General features: G+C 46.8%; 1 protein-coding gene and 2 pseudogenes across 1 annotated transcript; all 3 read left to right on the top strand.

Moving 5' to 3' along the window:
- The first annotated feature begins 854 nt into the window (after positions 1–854).
- LOC133234015 (mast cell protease 1A-like) lies at positions 855–2,804 on the top strand (annotated as a pseudogene).
- Positions 2,805–5,220: 2,416 nt separating this feature from the next.
- On the top strand, positions 5,221–17,214 carry LOC133234014 (granzyme H-like; annotated as a pseudogene).
- Positions 17,215–19,226: 2,012 nt separating this feature from the next.
- Positions 19,227–21,362, top strand: LOC133234400 (duodenase-1-like). Its single transcript, XM_061394893.1, has 5 exons — positions 19,227–19,339; positions 19,528–19,675; positions 20,150–20,297; positions 20,488–20,745; positions 21,081–21,362. The coding sequence occupies exons 1-5, from the start codon at positions 19,288–19,290 to the stop codon at positions 21,240–21,242; spliced, it is 768 nt and encodes a 255-aa protein (XP_061250877.1). The 5' UTR covers positions 19,227–19,287; the 3' UTR covers positions 21,243–21,362.
- Positions 21,363–21,597: the final 235 nt, after the last annotated feature.

Below are 21,597 nucleotides of genomic sequence, written 5' to 3'. Positions count from 1 at the left end.
ATTTGAATCCATTCAAATGAGGTGGATGAACCTAGAACCTATTGTATGGAGTGAAATAAGTCAGAAAGAGGAAGACACATATAGTATATTAATGCATATGTATGAACTCTTTCTATGTAATAGAAAGATGGTACTGATGATCCTATTTGCAGGGCAGCAAAGGAGATACAGACATAAAGAGCAGACTTACGGTCACAGTGATGGAGGGAGAATGTGGGATGACTTGAGGGTGTAGTATTGAAACATATATATTACCTTTTGTAAAGATAGAATAAATAGCCAGTGGGAATTTGCTGCATGATGCAGGTAACCCAAAGCCAGTGCTCTATGACAACCTATGGAGGTGGGATGGAGAGGGAGGTGGGAAGGCGGTTTAAGGGGGAGGGGACATTTATACCTATGGCTGATTCATTATGACATATGGCAGAAACCATCACAATATTGTAAAGCAATTTTCGTCCACTTAAAAATGAAATAAAATTGTTAAATAAATAATGACCCTGGTGATCTAAAGAGAACCACAGAAATGAAGACATTCTTGAATCTTTCATCATGAGCGCCAGGATGTTGGGTCTCAAAGATCTGGTACTTGCTGATACGACCTCTCACTACTCCTACTTGTAGCGATTTTCTTGTTTTCTGCCGAGTAATGGCACTAAACCAAGAGCTTATGGGTGCCTCTGTGGTGACCACTAAGTACATACTCCACTCAGACCCCAAGACCTGATCAGACAGAGGTGTAAGGCTTTCAGAAAAGTCTCAGGTGGTAAAAACCACACCAGAGCAGACACTTAGGATTAAAAGACCAGACAGAAGCAGCAGCTATTCAGAATCTGATCAGCCTTCCTAGAGAGATGGTCCTGTTCCTGCTCCTGGCGGCCCTTCCTCTGTTCCCCACTGGGGAGGCAGGTGAGTGACAGTCCCATCCTCAGAGGCCCAGACCCACCCCACATGGCACAGACCTGCTCAGATGCTACACTCATGCACGCCCTGGCCCTGGTCCACGTAAGGAAATTTCTGAATTCAGGTCAAATTCCCTCAAAGCCCAACAAATCTGGGCCCCATCTCCCCTCTCTAGCCTTTGGCTCCATGAGCACAGCGGGCAGGCTGGAATCTTTCTTTCAGGGAAAATCATCGAGGGCCAAGAGGCCAAGCCTCACTCCCATCCCTACATGGTGTTTCGTCAGTTCAAGACTTCAGGGAAACGTTACAGCTATGGGGGTTTCCTCATGCATGAGGACTTCGTGCTGACAGCGGCTCACTGCCTGGAAAGGTGAGGAGCAGTGCCGGGCCCCCAAACCTCTGTTGAGCCCTCCCAGGGAACCCTCTTCTCAGGGGCTGCTGATCTTGGCTACCAGCAACACAGGAAGTTCTTCGGAGGACAGGTGAGCCTTGGGGAGAGATGGACAGGTCAATGCCAGTGATGCATAGAAAGAAGGAACTGATCAAACCTGAGACAGAAGGAAGCCAAGGTTGTACCTGGAGTCCAGAGTGCAAATGTGAGAAGTTCACGTTTTCCTTAGAGACAGCCAAGCCTGTGCAGGATTGAACACCCTCCGTGGACTCCAGGAACTACCACCCTGCCCAGGCTGCCAGAAGCAGGCAGCACAGAGAAGCCCAGACCCAGGGTCCATTGTCTAGAATTCTCTCCCCAGACCTGCCCTGTTCCCAGCAGTGCTCTGTCCTTCAGGCTCCTGGTCTGTATTTCCTGTGACTCCCCTTCCCTCTCTGCTATGTATGCAGATCAATTAAGGTCACACTGGGGGCCCACAACATCAAGAAGAAGGAGAGGACCCAGCAGGTCATCCGGCTAAGAAGAACCATCCCTACCCAGGCTATAATAGTGAGACGTATGCCAACGACCTCATGTTACTGCAGGTGGGACACGCGGCTGCACTGGTTCTGGGACACTTTCCTCCCAGGGTTCTGCATCCCCCATGACTCATCCCTGACCTTCCTTCTATACGTCCCTTTCTGTGGTCCCAGGGCTGGTGGAAGGCAACTCCACAAACGTCCTGCAGTTTCTGTGGGCCGTCAGTAGGTGAGAATGCCTTTCCTCTGCCTTCAGCTGAAGAGAAGGGCCAAAGTGACCGCTGCTGAGAGCACCATCAGCCTGCCCAGCAGCTCAGATACGGTGAACCCAGGGATGCTGTGCAGTGTGGTTGGCTGGGGACTCCTCCGTGTGAATGGCTCCACCGCAAACAAACTGCAGGAGGTAGAGCTTGAAGTCCAAAGGGATGAGAAATGCAAATCTCGCTATGAAGTTTACAACACCGACACCCAGATATGTGTGGGGAACCCAAGGATGAGGAAGAAGGCTATGAATGTGAGTAACACACCTTTATGCACGCAAAGCCCTGGGCACAGCCAAGCTGTGGGGATGGGGAGCAGTGGGAATGAGCCTCGTCCCCAGCCTGTCCTCCTATCTGGTCTCTGTCCCGTGTCCCTGGGGGGTGAACACTGCCCCACAGTCACATATGGGTGGAGGCTTCCTGCAGGAGGAGGGGGATTGTCAGGGCCAGATTGAAACATCAGGACCAACAAAGCCCTGATATCAGCCAGGGCCCCTAACAGGGACCACACCCCAGGGTCGCAGGGAGACCAGACCTGAAGAAGGTGAGCTCAGCCCTTGCTCTCTCTGCCCCCAGGGTGACTCTGGGGGCCCCCTCGTATGTAATGGTGTGGCCCCGGGCATTGTGTCCTATGGACAAGATACACCTCCAGATGTCTACACCAGAATCTCAAGGTTTCAGCAATGGATCAAAGAAACAATGAAAATGTACAGACTGCAGGGACCAGACTGAGGTCCCCCAGGATTGATCTGTCCATCTTCCCTGGAGTAGAGGTGTTGGGTGGAGGAGGGCTGCCTGGAACTTAATAAAGTTTTATCTTTTGAGCAGAAATCACTGATTCCTCCTTTATTCACATACTCTTTAGGCACCTACTCTGCCAGGGAAACATCTGTTCACGTTTCTGATCTGTCACCAGCTTCCCTCTCTGGCGCATACACCACCCCTCTCACCCCCACCTTCCATCTCTGGAATAAAACTTCTACTGTACCAATAGCCAGCTCCCTCCAGCCACATGTCCCCAGTGCCAGCTCCCCCTGCAGGCTGCCCGTGAGCTCCATCAGAGAAGGGAGACCCCTCCTCAGGAGTATAGGTCTCTCGATTCCCACCCTTGTGTGTCATCCATACGCCCTCCTCCTCGTCCACACCTACTCCCCTCCCCCACATCCCAGTGCCCAGGGGGCAACAGAAGAGAATCCAGATTTGGAAAGGGGATCCCCAGAGAAACTCTGGGGTTGAGGGGGCACTTGTCCACCCTAACAGAAATGGGGAGGTTTACAAAGGTGTGGTTCACCCCATGAGTGTTCCGTCCCTGCATCAGAGCAGGCAGAGGTCAGAAGCCTGAGAAAGTTTCAGGAGGCCTTCAGTATTCCCTGGTGGCTCAGACGGTAAAGCGTCTGTGTGCAGTACAGGAGACCCGGGTTCAATCCCTGGGTCAGGAAGATCCCCTGGAGAAGGAAATGGCAACCCACTCCAGTATTCTTGCCTGGAAAATCCCATGGACAGCGGAGCCTGGTAGGCTACTGTCCATGGGGTCGCAAAGAGTCAGAAACGACTGAGCGACTTCACTTCACTTCAGTATTCCCAAGCTCAGCTCAAGTGCCTGTCACAGCCCTGTCTTGGAGTCCTGGGCCCAGGGCCCTGTGCAGCCTCTGGTGTCCTGAGGGCACATCCTCCTTCAGCCCCAAGTGACCTTGAGGGAGCTTTTCCACCTTGGGCTGAGGTAGCTGCTCCCACCTTCATTGCTCGCATGTGTGTGTGTGTGTGTGTGTGTGTGTGTGTAAATATATTTATCTCCAAAGAAAGTCACTGTAAAGCAATATTTGGTTTCATGGTATCCTAAAGTTTCAAAGGTGTCTATACCGATAGACTATTGGATATATTTTTTTTTCTATTTTTCATCAATCTTGAGGTTTTACTACAGGTACATATTGAGAAAACCAACATCACTTTTAAAACATACACCTTAGAGAGCACTGAGGGGAAGTGGTTTGCTGAACATGAGAATGGAGAGTGAGCTTCAACCATCACAAAATGTGTTTTGGGTAGAAAGTAACACATATTCATCAAAACAATATTCCTCATAAATGGAACATATTCATCACAGAAAGACAACTAAAACAGAACATATATATATCAGAAAATAAAAATTACTAAGAATTTCACAATCTCAGATCATCATCACTAATGCTTAAGCATATTTTCTTCCACTATTTTTCTATTTATTCATAAGATGCGCTTGCTTCAATTCCCTTGGGATTGGGTTGTTTAGAGCTCCTAATGCCATCCTTTCCATTCCTCTTTCTTCTGTCCTCGTACTGGTGAGAGTGTGGGGGGTCATCTGCACATGTTTACGATGGCCTGGCCCAGAGACAGCAGATATATTGCTCTCTGGCCTCTGGACAGGGAATACTTAGTGGGCAGTAAGTATTAGATGATGGGCATCTGTTTCCCCTTCACCACTCACCAGTCACCAGTATTTCTGGAGAGGAAGCCCCTCCTGACTCACAAACACCCTGATTCAGGTGGGACAGCCCCCAGGTGAGCTTGAGGGGCGCTGGATACCTCAGCAAAACCCAATCATGTCCCTCATTGCTGAAGGACCCAGTGATTTTTTTTTTTTCTGGTTCAGTGAATATCAAGTCCAGGACTTTCATTCAAAATTTTCAGATAATAAAGGCTCTCTTTTTTCAGAATACTTATATTTAAACAAGAGATTCTAAATCCTCCAAAAATGTGAGGCTGGAACCCTGGCAAGATAGGAAATGGGGTTGCTATTTGGGCCACTTGCGTGAGTCCAGGCCTCTCTGCTCCTAGAGCAAGTGCAGTCTCTGCCTCACCCTCGGCCCCAAGCAGAGCCCCACGCTGTAGTCCTCACGCACGTGTCCTCTGCCCATTGATTCTAGGTCTCCTCCAGCCCCTGAGCTTCCCAAGTACAGGAGCCTAGTCGCTGAATCCCTGACCCTCACCTATTGGGTAATTCTTCATGCTTTCCCCAGAATCAAAGAAGACCCAAGAGGGGAGAAATGCAGACCCTCCTGAATCAGTCACTGAGGGCCTCTGAGGACTCAACTCCTCCCCTGGCTGCAACACAGCCTCCACTTTCTTGCTGTTCCTCTTGCTCTGTGACTCAGCGGTGGGGGTACAAGGGTGGTGACTGTGTCGTTCTCACCTACCCCACAGCAGAGAACATGGGCACATGTGACATGCTCACACCCGGCTGGGGGGAGCACAGCTCTGGGGGGTCTGTGGGGGCACTGAGCCTCCCCTGCTTCCTTCCCCTGTGCTTTGTGTCTGGAAGGAAGAAACCCCAGCAGCTCTGACATGGGAAAATCTTCTGGAAGATGCAGCTACTCCTGCTCCTGATGGCCTTTCTTCTGCCTCCCGGACTGGGATATGTGAGTGACAGTCCCCATTCCTGACAGGGTAGCACATCTCACTAAACCTCTCCAAGTCCTGGTCCTTCTGCTCAGCTCCAATTTCTGAACCAGCTCCCATCCCAACTGAGACTACAAGTTTGATGCTGCACAGACATTCAGCAAGGATGGGTGGTAGGAAGCAAGCTTTCACTAAAAGCTTTTTAGCTCTTAGCCTCTCTCACCACGGGTAAAGTGGGTTGTACATTTGCTGGAGGATGTGAAGCTACAAAGCACAAGTAGGAAAATTCCTCACTCCAGCCAGGAAAGGACAACTCAGACAAACCATCCACAGTGCGGGAGTTCTCAGTGGACCCAGTTTAAGAACCAGAGAAACTTGTCAGTTTCCCCGCCCTTCACTCCTGCCCAGGAGAGGAACCCAGGGTGTGACTGGTCAGAAATGGCTAGATGGCAGCACCCAAAGCTCTCTGGGTGTCGTTACTCTTCCCCAGGCCCTAAGCAATTCATTTTCTGCCCCAGTGTCTTTGTCAGTGTCCTCCCCCATCCCTGTGGTCTTAAATCCCACCAGTACTATCCCCACCAAACCTCAGCCAAAAGCTAATTGGAGGCCATTCAGGCGTCCAGTCAACAGATGTTTACTGAGATCCTCAGATGCGTTATGGCCTAGGACATGAGGATTTTAGAAAACCCAACTCCATAAATTCATAGGTGGATTGTCAGAAAATGGCACCAATCAGGATGTTAGCAGAGGCTCAGAGGGGTCCAGGAGACTCCATGAGAATGAGGGCTCATCAAGGGGTCCCATCCATGATCTTCTGGGCTCCACTCTCTAGAAGGCACTTTCGGGCCCCTCCATATGTGTGTGTGACTCAGGATGTGGAAAACAGTACTGAGATTTGGGGTTCAGAAAAGGTTATCCCACCGCAGTGAGAACCTGGGGGACTCTCCCTTAGTGTCTTTTGGGCACTGTGGACCCACCTTGACTGCCACCTTCCCGAACCTCCCTTCTAACCATAGCCTCTCCCATCTCCCCATCTTTCAGCCTTTTCTTTCAGAGGAGATCACTGGGGGCCATGAGGCCAAGCCCCTACATGGCTTTGGTTCAGTTTCTGGGTGAAAAGAGTTGGAAGAGGTGTGGCAGTGTTCTCATACAAAAGGACTTTGTTCTGACAGCTGCTCACTGCAGAGGAAGATGAGGGGCAGTAGCCAGCCTACCCTACCTCAGGCCTGGACAGGGACCCGTCCTCTCCCCAGGAGCTGAGCCCAGGGGTACCCCTCCTTCACCCCAGGGTCCTAGAAATCAGGACCACAAGAGCTCATCAGACAAGCCATCTTATGAGCAGGACTAGGATGATGAAAAGCTGAGAAACAGGACAAGAAAGGTTTTGAGGTCAGTGGGTCGGAGGTGAGAACAAGAGACAGGTTGAGAAGAGTTGACCCACAATGGCCAAATAAAGCATCAGAGAAGGATGAGAGTGTGCAGTGAGAGCCAAAACCCAAATTCAGAGTCGCTTCACCATATTGCTGAGAAAGCTCCCAGAGCCCTGCCCTCATGTCCCTGAGAAGCACAGGGCTCAGAGTCACTCAGCCCCAGGACCCTCTGTCACCTCAATTCCCCCTCAGCTACTCCCCTGCCCTGGTCTCAGCTGCCTATCACAGATCCTGGGCTGTATCTCTAGTGACCCCATGATCCCCACACCTCTGCTCTGGTCTCTGAGCAGCTCAATCTTCGTCAACCTGGGGGCCCACAACATCAAATAGCAGGAGAGGACCCAGCAGGTCATCCGGGTGAGGAGGGTCATCCGCCACCCAGACTATAATCCTAAGAACTTCTCCAACGACATCATGTTACTGCAGGCAAGGAAAACTCCCCACTGGCCCTGCCCTCCTGGGATCAGATTGCCCTCCCAGAATCTCCTGCCCTTTCATCCCTCCCATCCTGGCTGCCTGACCAGTCCCTGTGGCTCAGGAGAGAGGGCAGACACATCAACGTCACTGCCCTGTCCAGGCTTGGGGACCACTGGCTGAGCCAGACTCTTGCCTCTTCCCATAGCTGGAGAGAAAGGCCAAGCAGACTGCAGCTGTGAGGCAGCTCCGCCTGCCCAGGGCCATGGCCTGCATGAAGCCAGGACAGACCTGCAGTGTGGCCAGCTGTGGGGAAGGACTCCATGGGCACCTACCCTAACTCACTGCAGGAGGTAAAGCTGACCATGCAGGAGATTCAAATGTGTTAGTCCCACTTACACTACTATTACACCAATGCCATCCAGCTATGTATAGGGGACCCAAAGACAAAGAAAGCTTCTTTTAAGGTGAGAATGACATCTACTTTGCTTGGATCTGGGGAGAAGTGTGTTTGCAGAAGATCTGGGACCTGGGGACCACCTCACCCTCTAGACACCAAGACACATCCTGGGGCTAGTGTGTGAGTATGCTAGTGTGTGACATGAGTGCAATTGTGGGGCAGTTTCAACATTCTTTGGCATTGCCTTTCTTTGGGATTGGAATGAAAACTAATCCTTACCAGTCCTGTGGCCACTGGTGAGTTGTCCAAATTTGCTGACATATTGAGTGAGCACGTTCACAGCATCATCTTTTAGGATTTGAAATAGCTCAACTGGAATTCTATCACCTCCACTAGCTTTGTTCATAGTGATGTTTCCCACTTAGGAATGGAAACAACTTAGCAATGAAAACAGTGACAGACTTTCTTTTTGGGGGCTCCAAAATCACTGCAGATGGTGATTGTAGCCATGAAATTAAAAGACGCTTGCTCGTTGGAAGAAAAGTTATGACCAACCTAGATAGCATATTAAAAAAGCAGAGACATTACTTTGCCAACAAATGTCTCTCTAGTCAAAGCTTTGGTTTTTCTAGTAGTCATGTATGGATGTGAGAGTTGGACTATAAAGACAGCTGAGCACCGAAGAATTGATGCTTTTGAACTGTGGTGTTGGAGAAGCCTCAGGAGAGTCCCTTGGAATGAAAGGAGATCCAACCAGTTCATCCAAAAGGAAATCAGTCCTGAATATTCATTGGATGGACGATGTTGAAGCTGAAACTCCAATACTTTGGCCACCTGATGCGAAGAACTGACTCATTGGAAAAGACCTTGATGCTGGGAAAGATTGAAGGCAGGAGGGGAAGGGGTCAACAGAGGAAGAGATGGTTGGATGGCATCACCGACTCAATGGACATAAGTTTGAGTAAACTCCAGGAGTTGGTGATGTACAGGAAGGCCTGGTGTGCTACAGTCCATGGGGTCTCAAAGAGTTGGACACGACTGAGAAACTGAACTGAATTGAACTGAAGGCACACTTGTCTTTGTACTCCAGGATGTCTGTCTCTAGGTGAGTGATCACACCATCATGGTTATCTGGGTCATTAAGGTCTTTTTTGTAATGTTCTTCTGTGTATTCTTGCCACTTCTTCTTAATATCTTCTGCTTCTGTTAGGCCTTTTCTGTTCTTTATTGTTCCCATCTTTGCATGAAATGTTCCCATTGGTATCTCTAATTTTCTTGAAGAGATCTGTAGTCTTCCCATTCTATTGTTTTCCTCTATTTCTTTGCATTGATCACTTCAGAAGGCTTTATCTCTCCTTGCTATTCTTTGGAACTGTGCACTCAGATGGATGTATCTTTCCTTTTCTCCTTTGCCTTTTGCTTCTCTTCTTTCCTCAGCTATTTGTAAGGCCTCCTCAGACAACCATTTTGCCTTTTTGCATTTCTTCTTCTTGGGGTTGGTTTTGATCATCACCTCCTGTACAACATTATGAACCTCCATCCATAGTTCTTTAGGCATTCTATCTATCATATCTAATCCCTTGAATCTACTTGTCACTTCCACTGTAAAATCTTAAGAGATTGGATTTAGGTCATACCTGAACGACCTGTTTTCCCTACTTTCTTCAACTGAAGTCTGAATTTTGCAATAAGGAGTTCATGATTTGAGCCACAGTCAGCTCCTGGTCTTGTTTTTGCTGACTGTATAGAGCTTCTCCATCTTCGGCTACAAAGAACATAATCAATCTGATTTCAGTATTGACCATCTGGTGATATCCATGTGTAGAGTCGTCTCTTATGTTGTTGGAAGAGGATGCTTGCTAGGACCACTGTGTTCTCTTGACAAAGCTCTGTTAGCCTTTGACCTGTTTCGTTTTGTACTCCAAGGTCAAACTTACTTGTTACTCCAAGTATCTCTTGACTTCCTACTTTTGCATTCCTGTCCCCATGATAAAAAGGACATGTCTTTTTGGTGTTAGTTCTAGAAGGTCTTGTAGGTCTTCGTAGAACCATTCACCTTCTTTGGCAGTAGTGGCTGGGGCATAGACTTGGATTTCTGTGCTACTTAATGGTCTGCCTTGGAAACAAACAGAGATCATTCTGTCATTTTTGAGATTGAACTGAAGTACTGCATTTTGGACTCTTTTGTTGACTATGAGGACTACTCCATTTCTTCTAAGGCATTCATGCCCACAGGAGTAGATTTAATGGCATCTGAATTAAATTTGCCTGTTTGGTCCATTTTAGTTCACTGATTCCTAAAATGTCAATGTTCACCCTTGCCATCTCCTGTTTGACCACTTCCAAGTTACCTTGATTCATGGGCCTAACATTCCAGGTTCCTATGCAATATTGTCCTTTATAGCATTAGATCTTACTTCCATCACAAGTCACATCCATACTGGGCATTGTTTTCACTTTGACTCAACTTCTTCATTCTTTCTGGAGCTATTTCTCTACTCTTCTCCAGTAGCATATTAGTCACCAACCGATATGGGGAGTTCATCTTTCAGTATCATGTCTTTTTCCCTTTTCATATTGTTCATGGGGTTCTCACGGCAAGAATACTTAAGTGGTTTGCCATTCCCGTTTCTAGTAGACTGTGTTTTGTCAGAAGTCTCCACCGTCTGTCTTGGGTGGCCCTACATGGCACACCTCATAGTTTCATTGGATTAAACAAGTCTGTGATCCAAGTGATCAGTTTGGTTAGTTAGAAAGAGTACCTTTCATCCTGTCCCTTTAGATATAGCTGGTCCCTGAGCCAAGATTCCCTGCTGGTCAGCTGGGGCCTTTTGAGGTAGAAAGGGCTCCTGTCCTTAGTAGAACTGAAAAGCACATTTTTCATTTATCAATACAAATGCTGGTAGATCACCTACTAAGTGCTGGACACTATGATTGTACAGTGGTACAGTCCACACAATACAAGTTCTACTGTCTGAGCCCATTCAAGATAAAAACTCTCAACAAACTTGGTACAGAGGAAATATATCTCAGCAAAATACAGGCTGTTTATGACAGATCCACATTGGGCTTCCCTTGTGGCTCAGACATTAAAAGTCTGCCTGCAATGCAGGAGACCCAGGTTCAATCCCTGGGTGAGGAAGATCCTCTGGAGAAGGGAATGGCTACCACTCCAGTATTCTTGCCTGGGGAATTCCATGAACAAATGAGCCCGGTGAGCTACAGTCCATGGGGTCCCAAAGAGTTGGACATGACTGAATGACTAACACTTTCACTTTCCATGACAGACCCACCACTTACATCACATTCATCAGTGAAAAGCTGAAAGCTTTTCCCCTAAGATTAGGAACAAAACAGAAATCCTAAAAAGGCTTCTAGCTATTCTTCAGTTCAGTTCAGTTCAGTTCAGTCGCTCAGTCATGTCCGACTCTTTCCGACCCCATGAACTGTAGCATGCCAGGTCTCCCAGTCTATCACCAACTGCCAGAGTTCACTCAGATCACATCCATCGAGGCAGTGATGCCATCCAGCCAACTCATCCTCTGTCGTCCCCTTCTCTTCTTCCCCCAATCCCTCCCAGCATCAAGGTCTTTACCAATGAGTCAACTCTTCGGCATTAGGTGGCCAAAGTACTGGAGTTTCAGCTTCAGCATCATTCCCTTCAAAGAAATCCCAGGGCTGATCTCCTTCAGAATGGACTGGTTGGATCTCCTTGCAGTCCAAGGGACTCTCAAGAGTCTTCTCCAACACCACAGTTCAAAAGCATCAATTCTTCGGCGCTCAGCCTTCTTCACAGTCCAACTCTCACATCCATACATGACTACTGGAAAAACCATAGCCTTGACTAGACGGACCTTTGTTGGCAAAGTAATGTCTCTGCTTTTGAATATGCTATATAGGTTTGTCATAAATTTTCTTCTAAAACTAAGCGTCTTAATTTCATGGCTGCAGTCACCATCTGCAGTGATTTTAGAGCCCAAAAAAATAAAGCCTGACACTGTTTCCACTGTTTCCCCATCTATTTCCCATGAAGTGATGGGACCGGATGCCATAATCTTTGTTTTCTGAATGTTGAGCTTTAAGCCAACTTTTTCACTCTCCACTATTCCTAAACCCTAAACTCAACAAACTTCCTTTGCCATAAACATTTCCTTCACAAACAGGTCTCAGATAACAATCCTTCCCATGGCCTCAAGCTGTGGCCTATGTGCTCATCCTGTAACATTCTTTGTAAAGATCTTTGAACAAATGTTAATGGTTACTTTATAGATTATTTTCTGGGCACAACTGCAGAAGGCTCTGTGCTTTCTCGTGCTTCTATCAAGAATACTAAGCACCTTAACATTCTTTCCAGCCAATTCAACCGAAGAAAGGAAAGAACAAGTCAGAATCACAAGGCCTAACTCCTTCATCCCGGGTCTGTGCCTGTGGGACAAGGAGAGGGGATTGGGGGCCGTGCCTCCATTTTGTCAGTAATGCCTAACGTGGCACCCAACAGTTGCACTCAATATTCCAGCAAATTAGGAAAAGTCAGCAGTGGCCACAGGACTGGAAAAGGTCAGGTATATTCCAATCCCAAAGAAAGGCAATGCCAAAGAATGCTCAAACTACCACACAATTGCACTCAAGTCACACACTAGTAAAGTAATGGTCAAAATTCTCCAAGCCAGGCTTCAGCAATACGTGAACCATGAACTTCGAGATGTTAAGCTGGTTTTAGAAAAGGCAGAGGAACCAGAGGTCAAATTGCCAACATGCACTGGATCATCGCAAAAGGAAGAGAGTTCCCGAAAAACATCTATTTTTGCTTTATTGAATATGCCAAAGCCTTTGACTGTGTGGATCACAATAAACTGTGGAAAATTCTGAAAGAGATGGGAATACCAGAGCACCTGACCTGCCTCTTGAGAAACCTATATGCAGGTCAGGAAGCAACAGTTAGAACTGGACATGGAACAAGAGTCTGGTTCCAAATAGGAAAAGGAGTTTGTCAAGACTGCATAGTGTCACCCTGCTTATATAACTTATATGCAGAGTACATCATGAGAAACGCTGGGCTGGAAGAAGCACAAGCTGGAATCAAGATTGCCGGGAGAAATATCAATAACCTCAGATATGCAGATGACACCACCCTTATGGCAGAAAGTGAGGAAGAACTAAAGAGCCTCCTGATGAAAGTGAAAGAGGAGAGTGAAAATGTTGGCTTAAAGCTCAACATTCAGAAAACTAAGATCATGGCATCTGGTCCCATCACTTCATGGCAAATCAATGGGGAAACAGTGGACACAGTGGATGAGTTTGTTTTCTGGGCTCCAAAATCACTGCAGATGGTGACTGCAGCTATGAAATTAAAAGACGCTTACTCCTTGGAAGGAAAGTTATGACCAACCTAGACAGCATATTCAAAAGCAGAGCCATTACTTTGCCAACAAAGGTCCGTCTAGTCAAGGCTACCGTTTTTCCAGTAGTCATGTATGGATGTGAGAGTTGGACTATAAAGAAGGCTGAGTGCCAAAGAATTGATGCTTTTGAACTGTGGTGTTGGAGAAGACTCTTGAGAGTCCCTTGGACTGCAAGGAGATCCACCCAGTCCATTCTAAAGTAGATCAGTCCTGGATGTTCATTGGGGGGACTGAGGTTGAAGCTGAAACACCAGTACTTTGGTCATCTGATGTGAAAAGCTGACTCATTTGAAAAGACCCTGATGCTGGGAAAGATGGAGGGCAGGACGAGAAGGGGACGACAGAGGATGAGATGGTTGGATGGCATCAGTGACTCAATGGACATGGGTTTGGGTGGACTCCGGGGGTTGGTGATGCACAAGGAGGCCTGGCATGCTGCAGTTCATGGGGTAGCATAGAATCGGACATGATGGAGTGACTAAACCTCACTCAGCACCTTTTTATGTACCTGTTGGCCATCTTCATGTCTTCTTTGGAAGAATGTCTATTCAGATGTTCTACCCATTTAAAAAATTACTTTTATCGAAATATAGGTGATTTATATGCTGTGTTAATTTATGCTGCACAGAAAAATGGTTCAGTTATTCATATATATCCTTTTTTATATCCTTTTCCATTATGGTATATCACAGGTTACTGAGTATAATCCCCTGTGCTCTGCCTATTTTTCAGTTGGGTTATTTTCTCTTTTAATATTGAGTTGTATGTGTTCTTTATATATTTTAAACGTTAGCCACTTGAGACATATCATTTGTAAATACTTTCTCCTAGTCAGTAGGTTTCTCTTCTGTTTTGTTAATGAGTTCCTTTGCTGTGCAAAAGCTTTGAAGTTTGATTAGGTCTGATTTGCTCCTTTTTGCTTTTGTTTCCCTTGCCTGAGAAGAAATAGCCACAAAAGTATTGCTAAGACCTGACCAAAGAGTGTACTGCTTGTGTTTTCTTCTAAGAATTTAATCGTTTCTGCCTTGAATAAGTTTGAGTTTGTCTTCGTGTATGGTGTGAGAAATGTTCTAATTTTATTCCTTTATGTGTAGCTGTCCCGTTTTGCCAAAATGACTTATCAGAGACTGTCTTTCCTCTATTGTATGTATCTTGCCTCCTTTGTGATATAAACTGACCTTACATATGTGGGTCATTTCTGGGCCCTCCATTCTGTCCCATTGGTCTATGTGTCTGCTTTGTGCCAGTTTCATACCATCTTGATTACAGTAGCTTTATAGTGTAGTCTGAACTGAGGGAGCGTGATGAACAGTGAAAGTGCTAGCTGCTCACTTGTGTCTGACTCTTTGCAACCCCAGGGACGGTAGCCCGCCAGACTTCTCTGTCCCTGGAATTTTCCAGGCAAGAACACTGGAGGGATAGCCATTCCATTCTCCAGGGGATCTTCTTGACCCAAGGATAGAACCCCTGCTCTTGCATTGTAGGCAGAGTCTTTACCATTTGAGCCACCAGGGAAGCCTCAGGAAGCCTGATAACCCCATCTTCATTCTTTTTCCTCAACATTGCTTTGGCTCTAAGGGGTGTTTTGTTGTTCCAGATGAATTATTTGTGGGACTATTTGTTCTAGTTCTGAAAAATGTCATGGGTGTTTTCATACGTATTGCCTTAACTGTAGGTTGCTCGGAGTAGTTCACTCATTTTAGTAATAATAGCTTTTTCAATCCCTGAACATGTAATATCTTTCCATATATTGGTATTGTCTTCAAATTCCTTCAATCAGTGTTTTACAGATTTTAGAGTATAATACCTTCATGGGTAAATTTATTCAAGTTATTTATAAATTTTGATTGGATTGTCATCCCCTTCTCCTCCTGCCCCCAATCCCTCCCAGCAACAGAGGCTTTTCCAATGAGTCAACTCTTTGCATGAGGTGGCCAAAGTACTGGAGTTTCAGCTTCAGCATCATTCCCTCCAAAGAAATCCCAGGGCTGATCTCCTTCAGAATGGACTGGTTGGATCTCCTTGCAGTCCAAGGGACTCTGAAGTGTCTTCCCCAACACCACAGTTCAAAAGCATCAATTCTTTGGCGCTCAGCCTTCTTCACAGTCCAACTCTCACATCCATACATGACCACTGGAAAAACCATAGCCTTGACTAGATGGACCTTTGTTGGCAAAGTAATGTCTCTGCTTTTCAATATGCTATCTAGGTTGGTCATAACTTTCCTTCCAAGGAGTAAGTGTCTTTTAATTTCATGGCCGCAATCACCATCTGCAGGGATTTTGGAGCCCCCCAAAATAAAGTCTGACACTGTTTCCATTGTTTCCCCATCTATTTCCCATGAAGTGATGGGACCGGATGCCATGATCTTCGTTTTCTGAATGTTGAGCTTTAAGCCAACTTTTTCACTCTCCACTTTCACTTTCATCAAAAGGCTTTTTAGTTCCTCTTCACTTTCTGCCATAAGGGTGGTGTCATCTGCATATCTGAGGTTATTGATATGTGTCCCGGCAATCTTGATCCCAGCTTGTGCTTCTTCCAGCCCAGCGTTTCTCATGATGTACTCTGCATATAAGCTAAACAAGGAGGGTGACAATATACAGCCTTGAGGTACTCCTTTTCCTATTTGGAACCAGTCTATATAGGATGCAGCAATTCCACACCTGGGTATATCCAAAGTAAAGAAAAGCACGAATTCAACAAGTCATTAATATATGCACTCCAATGTTCAGAAAAGCATTATTTACAAAAACCAAGCTATGAAATCAAGCTCAGCATCCATTAACAGATGAATGGATAGAGAAGGGGTGGCATATATATACACACAATAGTATCTACTTAGCCATAAAAAAATGAAATTTGTCCATTTGCAACAACATGAATGGACCTGTAAAGTATTAAGTTTAGTGATATCAGGGAAGAATAACTACTACGCATTTTCACTTATATGTGGAATCAAAAATATAAAGCAGTTGAACAAATTTAACAAAATAGAAACAGACTCATAGATACAGAGAACAAATTAGTGGTTACCAGAGGGGAGTGGGTGGTGACAGAGACAAGATAGTCGAAGGGGATTAAGAGGTACAAACCAGTAGGTATCAAATAAATAGGATACATGGATATAATGTACAGCGCTGGGAATGTAGTCAATACTATATAATAACTTTATATAGAGTATAAACTATAAAAATATGGGGTACTACATTGTACACCAGAAACTAACACTGTGAGTTGCTACACTTTAATTTTTAAAAAGTGACTAAATGGAAAAGAAATTATATCAGTTTCTTACATCGATTATTGACTATTTAAGGCAAAATAGTATATGAGGCATATAGGGGTGAAGTGTATGACAAAGATAACTCAAAGGGTGAGAAGGGAGACGAGGGAAAATATACCATACGAGGTTTACATATGAGTGAAAAACAAAGTGAAAGTATTAGCTGCTCGGTCCCGTCTGAGTCTTTGCAGCCCCAGAGACTACAGCTGCCAGGCTCCTCCATCCATGGGACTTCCCAGGCAAGAAACCTGGAGTGGGTAGCCATTCCCTTCTCCAGGGGATCTTCCCAACCCAGGGCTCAAACCCAGACCTCCGGCATTACAGGCAGATTTTTTACCATCTGAGCCACAGGGGAGGCTGAAGGCATATCCTTCAGGGTAACAACTAAAATAATAGGTAGATATATAACGGAAAGCCAAGAAAGAAGCCAAAATGAGACATCACAAAATAGAGCAGAAAAGCAGGGCAGAAGAACAGAGAATAAATCCCACTGTGTTCCAGAAAGAACTTTCATAGTTTTTAGCTCTGATAGGCTAACCTTCTCCCTTATTATACATTTTTCATTTGGACAAAATTTCCCTAGTGATTCTTTCGTGTTTATTTTCCACATAAATTTTAGAAATTGTCTAGAACTTGTGGAACACTAGGAGAAAAAATTCAATAGCTTTCTTTTAAAAATCACATTATATGTACTATTTTTATAATCATATTCATATATTAACGGGAGAATCAGTACATTTTTGGTGTAGATCTATTCTATTTGAGAACTAAGAATATCTTGCTGTTTCTAAACACTTCTTGTGTTTTTCAGAAGCAGTTTAACATTTTGCATGAATAGGTTTTTCACAATTCTGGTTAAGTTTTTCCTCAGCCTCATACCTATATTTGGTACTACTGTAACAGATTTTCTTTTATATTATATCTTAAAACAGGTTATTATTATATATGTGAAAGGTACAGGTTTCCTTTTAAATTGGAAACAATCTCAAGCTCATAGACAAGTTGCAATTGCGATGCAAAAAGTTTTCCTCTCCAGAACCGTTAGCTAGTATAAGTTACTGAAACGGCACTCTATTGCTTCTCAAATACTATAGAATGTAGTTCGTACTAACAAGGACATACGTAGCCACCATCCAACCTTCACACCCAGGAAGTTAACACTGCTGCCACAATCATCATCTAATCCTCAGTGAAAAACCTAGCTCAGTAGCCTGAATAAGTTGACTTATCTGATCAGCATCTGCAGAGATATATATATAACCGATCTCTCACCCATCATCCCCAAGGGCATCCCCTGATCCCCGCGCCCCAGGCTCTGGTCACGCATTAGGTGGCCCCTTCCTACCAATGCCCACCTCACCCTATTTGTCCTGCTCTGATAAATCCCACCTGATTGCCCCCACCCCCAAGAAGGCCCGTAAACCCCCCTTGCTCAGAAACCACCCATCCCTTGTGTGAAAACCCTCCTTATCCCATGTGGGCATTGAATCTCCGCCTCACGTGTATTCTGTTACCTGATCCAGGATGCCCAATGCAGGGTGTAGGGTGAGAAGTGTGTCCACACAGGAGAGAGGCAAGGTGTGGACACATGCTCACCCCACGTGGGCTTGGCTTGGACACCATACCCTGGTTACCTGTGGCTCCCCGGCCAGAATCCATATTGACAGTGGGCTTTGTTTCTTGATCAAAGATTTCATTGCTTTAGAAGAGACTTGAGATCAAGGGGTTTAGGCCCCATGATGTTTTCAATTATATGACTCTCTCCACCTTTTCCATTGTTGGGACATGGCCAGGATAATTTGGTTAAATAATTGTATAGGGACATCAGAATGCCATTCTCTGGGTAGTGGTGTGGGAATTCTGCGTTGCCTCCCTGGCACCCACTCTCACTTCACGTGGAACTCCCATCCCACAGGCTCTTCTTCCTTGACTGCAACACTCCTGCTGGGAGATGAAATCTAGCGCCCTTCCTTTTTAATCTGCTGGGAGCTCTTGATTGCCTCAAACAGAGGGATATGGTGGAATAGATGTCATAGGACATCAGAAGTGAGGTAATTAAAAGAGCCCAGCTTGTGCCTGGCTTGTTTCTTAGCAGATGCTTCTTTGGGAGAAAGCCAACAACATGTCATGTGTGAGGGAGACTGACAATCCCAGAAACAGAGATGACTTGAGGTGCCTCATGGAGAGAAACCAACATGCCCAGTGAACAGCCAGCACCATCCACTGGGCATGTGTGAGCGAGACAGCCAGTAATTCAGCATCCAGGCTTCAAACCTCCCTGATACCAAGAGGAGCAGAGGAATGCTAGCCACACTGGATCCTGACCAAAATGCAGATTCATGGCTAAAACAATGTTGCTGTTTTGAAAAAAAAATACTCAGTCTTTAAGAACTGGAATAATCTCTCTTCAGCATCACTCTCACACACCATCCTGTATATACCACACCATGGTTCTCACCATCCTGTTTGACCCTTACAGTTTTGTCTCCTCCACCAGAAGTGAGAGATCTTACCTCCAAATTTCTCATACAAAGAGGCCTCAAAACACAATCACCCTGGTGCTGAAAGAGAACCACAGAAATGAAGACATTCTATGTCATGAATCTCTCATCATGGGACCCAGAATGCTGGGGCTCAAAGACCTCGTATTTGTTGATACAACGTCTCACTACCTCTACTTGTAGTGATTTTCTTGTTTTCTGCTGAGTGATGGCACTAAGCCAAGAGCTTATGGGTGCTTCTGTGGTGACCACTAAGTACACACTCCACTCAGACCCCAGGACCTGATCAGACAGAGGTGTGAGGCTTCAGAGAAATCTCAAGTGATAAAAGCCACAACAAGGCGGAGACACTGGTTAAAAGGCCACATGAAAGTAGCAGCTGCTCAGATCTGGGCAGCTTTCCTGCAGAGATGGTCCTGCTCCTGCTCCTGGTGGCCCTTCTGTCCCCTACCGGGGAGGCAGGTGAGTACCGGTCCCACCCTCAGAGGCGCAGCCCCACCCCACGCGAACAGACCTGCTCAGACGCTACACTCATGCACAGCCTGGTTCATCTAAGAGAATTTCTGAACTCAGGGAAACCTTGATCCCATCTCCCCTGTTTAAACTTTGGCTCCATGAGCACAGCGGGCAGGCTGGAATCTTTCTTTCAGGGAAAATCATCGGGGGCCACGAGGCCAAGCCACACTCCCGTCCCTACATGGCGTTTCTTCAGGTCAAGACTTCAGGGAAATCTCACAACTGTGGGGGTTTCCTCGTGCGTGAGGACTTCGTGCTGACAGCAGCTCACTGCCTGGGAAGGTGAGGAGCAGTGCCGGGCCCCCACCCCTCTGTGGAGCCCTCCCAGGGAACCCTCTTAGGAGCTGCAGACCTGTGCCACCAGGTAACATAGGAAGCTATTCAGAGGACAGGTGAGCACTGGGGAGAGAGGGACAGGTCAATGCCAGTCACGCATGGAGAGAAGGGACTGATCAAACCTGGAACATAAGGAAGCCAAGGTTGTGGCCTGGAGCCCACAGTGCAAATGTGAGAAATTCATGTTTTCCTTAGAGACAGTCAAGCTCGAGCAGGACTGAACACCCTCTGTGGACTACAGGAACTGCCACCCTGCCCAGGCTGCCAGGGAGCAGTTTAGAGATGCTCAGCCCCAGGGCCCACCGCCTAGAATTTCGCCACACCCTCCTCTGCCCCGCCCTAAGTTTTGCCCTGTCCCAAGCTGTGCTCTTTCCTCCCGGCTCCTGGACCGTTCCTCCTGTGACTCCCTTTCCCTCTCAGCTCTCTGAGCACCTCAATCAACGTCACCCTGGGGGCCCACAACATCAAAGAACGAGAGACGACCCAGCAGGTCATCCCAGTGAGAAGACCCATTCCCCACCCAGACTATAATGATGAGACTTGGGCCAACGACATCATGTTACTGAAGGTGGGACACAAGGCTGCACTGACTCTGGGACACTTCCATCCAGGCTTCTGCATCCCCCATGAACCCATTCCTGACCCTCCTCCTGTAAAACCCCTCCATGGTCCCAATGCTGAGAAGAAGGCAACCCCATGACTGTCTTGCAGTCTCTATGGGTCATCAGTGGGTAAGAATGCCTTTCTTCTGCTTTCAGCTGATGAGGAAGGCACATGTGACCACCACTGTGAGCCCCATCAGTCTGCCCAGGGACTGGGATACGGTGAATCCAGGGATGATGTGCAGTGTGGCCGGTTGGGGGCGACGGGGGGTAAATATGCCCTCTACAGACAAACTACAGGAGGTAGATCTTGAAGTCCGAAGTGAGGAGGAATGTAAGGATCGCTTCCAAGACTACAATGCCTCCATACAGATATGTGCTGGAGATCCAAGCAAGAGGAAGAATTCTTTCTCGGTGAGATCCCCAGTGTTATCCGTGCAAAACCCTGGGCCCAACTGAGCTGGGACGATGGGTGGCTGTGGGAACAAAGCCCGCCCCTGTGTCCCCAGCCTGTCCTCCTATCTGGACACTGTCCTGTGTCCCTGGGGCGTGAGCACTGCCCCACAGTCACAAATGGGTGGAGGTTTCCTGCAGGAGGAGCAGCAGGATTGTCAATGCCAGGATGAAACCTCAGGACAAACAAGGCCCTGACATCAGCCAGGACCGCTAACTGAGCCCACCCACGCCAGGGTGGCAGGGAGACCAGACCCGAAGAAGGTGAGCTCAGCCCTTGCTCTCTCTACCCACAGGGTGACTCTGGGGGCCCGCTTGTGTGTAATGGTGTGGCCCAGGGCATTGTGTCCTATGGAAGAGATGATGGGACAACTCCAGATGTCTACACCAGAATCTCCAGCTTTCTGTCCTGGATCCATTCCACAATGAGACGGTACACACGCCAGGGATCAGCATGACATGTCCTCGGGATGGACTCCTCCATGTTCCCTGGGATTTGAAGCACTGGTCAAAGTGTGTGGAGGAAGGTTGCCTGGAACTTAATAAACATTCATCTCTTGAAAAGAAATCACTGACTGCTCCGTTATTCACAAATTCGTTACGTACCTTCTCTATCAGGGAAACATCTGTTCACGTTTCTGCTCTGTTAGCAGCTTCCCCCTCCAGCACATACACTGCTCCTCTCACCCCTCCCTTCCATTCTCTAGAATAAAGTCTTCTGCTGTACCTACAGCCAGCTCCCTCCAGTCCCATGTCCCCAGTGCCAGCTCCCCCTCAGGCTGCCCGTGAGCTCCATCAGAGAAGGGAGACCCC

This window comes from Bos javanicus, chromosome 21 (assembly GCF_032452875.1).
Source record: "Bos javanicus breed banteng chromosome 21, ARS-OSU_banteng_1.0, whole genome shotgun sequence".
Lineage (NCBI taxonomy): Eukaryota > Metazoa > Chordata > Mammalia > Artiodactyla > Bovidae > Bos > Bos javanicus.
Note: the sequence above shows the minus strand (reverse complement) of the source record. Positions and strands in the feature narration are given on the sequence as shown.